The following is a 3,850-nucleotide window of genomic DNA, read 5'->3' on the forward strand; positions in this document are numbered from 1 at the left end:
GGAGAAACATTGCCTTGCATTGTTTTGAAACAAAGTACCCTTCGTTTGAGAAAAAGTTTAAGAGTCAATCGCACGACGGCGAGAAAAGAAATTGATTAATTTGATGTGTTTTGAATAATGGCGAGAACTTGGATGAGCGAGATATCCATCTGGAATCCTAGTCTCAGGAGTGCATGGTATCCACCACGTTCCATTTCCATTTTATTTGCAAAAATGTTTAATAAGGATTAAGTGTTTTGAGGTTTGATTGAGAAAGGGTTTGAAGAAACCGCATTGGCAATTTGAATGATGGCGAGAGCTAAGATAGGCGAGGCATCCACCTCGAATCTTAATCTCAGGAGTGCATGGTATCCATCATGTTCCATTTCCATTTTTATTGAAAAGTGTTTAGATAGGAATTAAGTATTTTGAGTTTTGTTGTGAAAATGACTTGACATTAGATCAAGCATTTGATGAGCGATTGAGAAAGATTTGAATGAGTGTTTGAGAGAAACAAAGTAGATAAATTTGGATGATGGCGAGAGATAGGATAGGCGAGACATCCATCTCGAACCCTAGTCTCAGGAGTGCGTGGTATCCACCACGTTCCATTTCCATCTTTATTGAAAAGGTCTTGAATATGAATTAATATTTTTGAGTTTTTATTATGAAGAATGGCTTGACGTTGGATCAAGCATTTGATGAAAGTTTGAAAGAAATGGGATAGAATGGGAGGAAGAAATGGATTGATTTGTTTATTGAGAAAATACTCGACGTTGGATCGATTCTTATTTTTGATCTTTTGGAAATGGTTGATTTTATTCTTGTGTTAGTAGCTAACTAAACAGCCAAGCAATAAAGAAATAAAACAGTAAAATTATTACACATCGGGGGAGTGGGGTACATTTTGTCAAATGGGGATTCAAAGTATTGGAATAATTAAATCGGGCCCAAACAACAAATAATGCAATGTATGAGCGTAAGTGCAAGAGAACTATCTCATTATAAGAAAGCCCAAGAGTAAGCTATGTGAGGTTGATGGCGATGCCTAAAAGTAATCGACTTACCATCTCCAATGGCGATCCAATCTTCATCACCATATCCAAGTTCAAATGAGTCCTTGGACAATAAATCCATACAGATAATTGGAGCCCCGTTGCTGACTTGAACAAGCTGATTCCAATGAGCACCTCCAGTTTCACATAATTTAGCATGGTAGAGATAACCATGATTGGTAGCAGCATAAAGAGAATCCTGAGAGGAAAAACGCAAACAACAAACGTATTCACTCTTGCTGTCCGTCAATCCAATATGCTGCAACACATGCGGGACGCAAATGGAAAACATTTTTGTTCTTCCGTGGGACAATTGTGCTTCATCCAAGCCCCCAGATAGAAAAGCAGGAGGCCTATGCACCTTGATAGCAGAATCAAACCCGGCAGTTATAAGAAGTGACAATTTTGGTTCATACAAACATCTCCATATACCCCTTCCTATGTGCTCCCTAATGACTTGCAGTTGTTCACCATCAATTCCCCATATACAACATGTACAATCCTCACTGACAGTCACAATAAAATCATCAGAAATACAGCAGTCCCAAACTCGAGCATTATGTCCAAATAAGACAAGGGCAATGGGGTCATGGTACAATGAATCTTCCCTTAAAGTGATTGTTGGCTTCTTTTGTTCCATGAATAATAAGAATTGCTTCCAGCCAAAAGATCTAGAAAATAAGTGACTTCTAGTACGGCTCATGAATTCGTTAGCATATCTCCGTGGAAGGTTTCTTTTTTCTATGGAAAACATTGTTCGAAGTTACTTGTAGATACATTAGTGAATGTATCACCTTCCACATCCATTGTAACAATTCCAAACATGTATATGTGACGTGAATGAAAGAAAAAATGGTATTTGGTAGCAGGAAAAAAATATTTCTTTGTATTTTAGAATTTCCATGTACTCGTGTGATGACACTTTAGGATTATGAAATAATCACATAACTATGATTAAATGAAAGTGAGGACACTCTTGGACATGAATGAAATGATTGTAATATGAATGAATAAAAGATCTTTCAATATGAAGTGAAGAGTTTAAACGTGAGATGGTCATGAGGAGAAATGCGAATGACTGATTGATGGGAAAAAAATTTCAGGGCCAAAATAAGGGTATGACACCTGTGTTTGAGGCCGAGGAGGAAAGTGATGTAGAAGTGAGTGATGAATTGGCTCGTCTTCTTGAACAAGATGAAAAGATTATTCATCCGTTTGAAGAGCAGATTGAGCTAGTCAACTTGGGTTCCGAGGATGATATGAAGGAGGTCAAGAATGGGTCTCGATTGTGTCCAGATGCTAAGAAGGGGTTGATTGATCTTCTTCGAGAGTATTCATATGTGTTTGCTTGGCCCTATCAAGACATGCCTGGGTTGGATTCTGAGATTGTGGAGCATAGATTGCCGTTGAAGCCAGAATTCCCGCCAGTCAAGCAGAAATTGAGAAGAACGCATCCTGATATGGCTGTGAAGATCAAGGAAAAAGTGCAAAAGCAGATTGATGACAGTTTCCTTGTAACAGCTGAGTATCCGCAATGGGTAGCCAATATTGTGCCTGTGCCGAAGAAAGATGGAAAAGTCCACATGTGTGTCGACTATCAAGATTTGAATAAAGCCAGTCCGAAAGATGATTTCCCTCTGCCACACATTGACATGTTGGTAGACAATACTGCTAAATTCAAAGTCTTTTCGTTTATGGATGGATTTTCCGGATATAATCAGATCAAGATGGCACCCGAAGATATGGAGAAGACCATATTCATTACACCCTGGGGAACATTTTGTCATAGAATGATGTCTTTCGGTTTAAAGAATGCTGGTGCAACTTACCAGAGAGCAATGACTACTCTTTTTCACGATATGATGCATAAATAGATTGAAGTTTATGTCGATGACATGATTGCTAAATCAATTGATGAAGAGGAACATGTTGAGCATTTATTGAATTTATTCCAGCGTTTGAGGAAGTATAAACTCGGCTTGAATCCCAATAAGTGTACTTTTGGTGTTCGTTCTGGTAAGTTGTTGGGCTTTATTGTCAGCGAGAAGGGTATTGAAATTGATCCTGCCAAGATCAAAGCAATACAAGAGATGCTTGCGCACAAAACTGAGAAGCAAGTCAGAGGTTTTCTCGGCCGCTTGAATTATATTTCCATATTCATTTCCCACATGATTGCCACATGTGCGTCTATATTGAATCTTCTTCAGAAAGATCAGTCTTGTGATTGGATCGAAGATTTCCAGAAAGCATTTGATAGTATCAAGGAATATCTGCTTGAACCTCTGATTTTGTCTCCACTTGTTGAAGGAATATCGCTGATCATGTATTTAACTGCGCTAGAAGATAGTATGGGTTGTGTTCTTGGTCAGCAAGATGAGATTGGGAAGAAAGAATTTGCAATTTACCACCTCAGTAAGAAGTTCACTGACTGTGAGACTCGGTATTCTTTGCTTGAGAAAACTTGTTGCGCATTGGCTTGGGCTGCTAAGCGTCTGCGCCAGTATATGTTGAATCATACCACTTGGTTGATATCTAAAATGGATCCAATCAAGTATATATTTGAGAAGCCTGTTTTAACTGGGAGGATTGCCCGTTGGCAGATGTTGCTGTCAGAGTATGATATTGAATACCGATCTTAGAAAGAAATCAAAGGTAGTATCTTGGCTGGCCATTTGGCTCACCAACCAATAGCAGATTACCAGTCAGTGCAGTTTGATTTTCCTGATGAAGAGATTTTGTACTTGAAAATGAAAGATTGTGATGAACCATTGCTTGAAGAAGGGCCAGAACCTGGTTCCCGTTGGGGCATGGTATTT

The 3,850-nt window shown here is 38.8% G+C and overlaps 1 protein-coding gene across 1 annotated transcript; it reads right to left on the reverse strand.

The window, feature by feature from the left end:
- Positions 1-981: 981 nt before the first annotated feature.
- Positions 982-1,674, reverse strand: LOC127131566 (uncharacterized). Its single transcript, XM_051060479.1, has one exon. The coding sequence runs from the start codon at positions 1,672-1,674 to the stop codon at positions 982-984; it is 693 nt and encodes a 230-aa protein (XP_050916436.1).
- Positions 1,675-3,850: the final 2,176 nt, after the last annotated feature.

Source organism: Lathyrus oleraceus, chromosome 3 (genome assembly GCF_024323335.1).
Source record: "Lathyrus oleraceus cultivar Zhongwan6 chromosome 3, CAAS_Psat_ZW6_1.0, whole genome shotgun sequence".
Taxonomy (NCBI): Eukaryota; Viridiplantae; Streptophyta; class Magnoliopsida; order Fabales; family Fabaceae; genus Lathyrus; species Lathyrus oleraceus.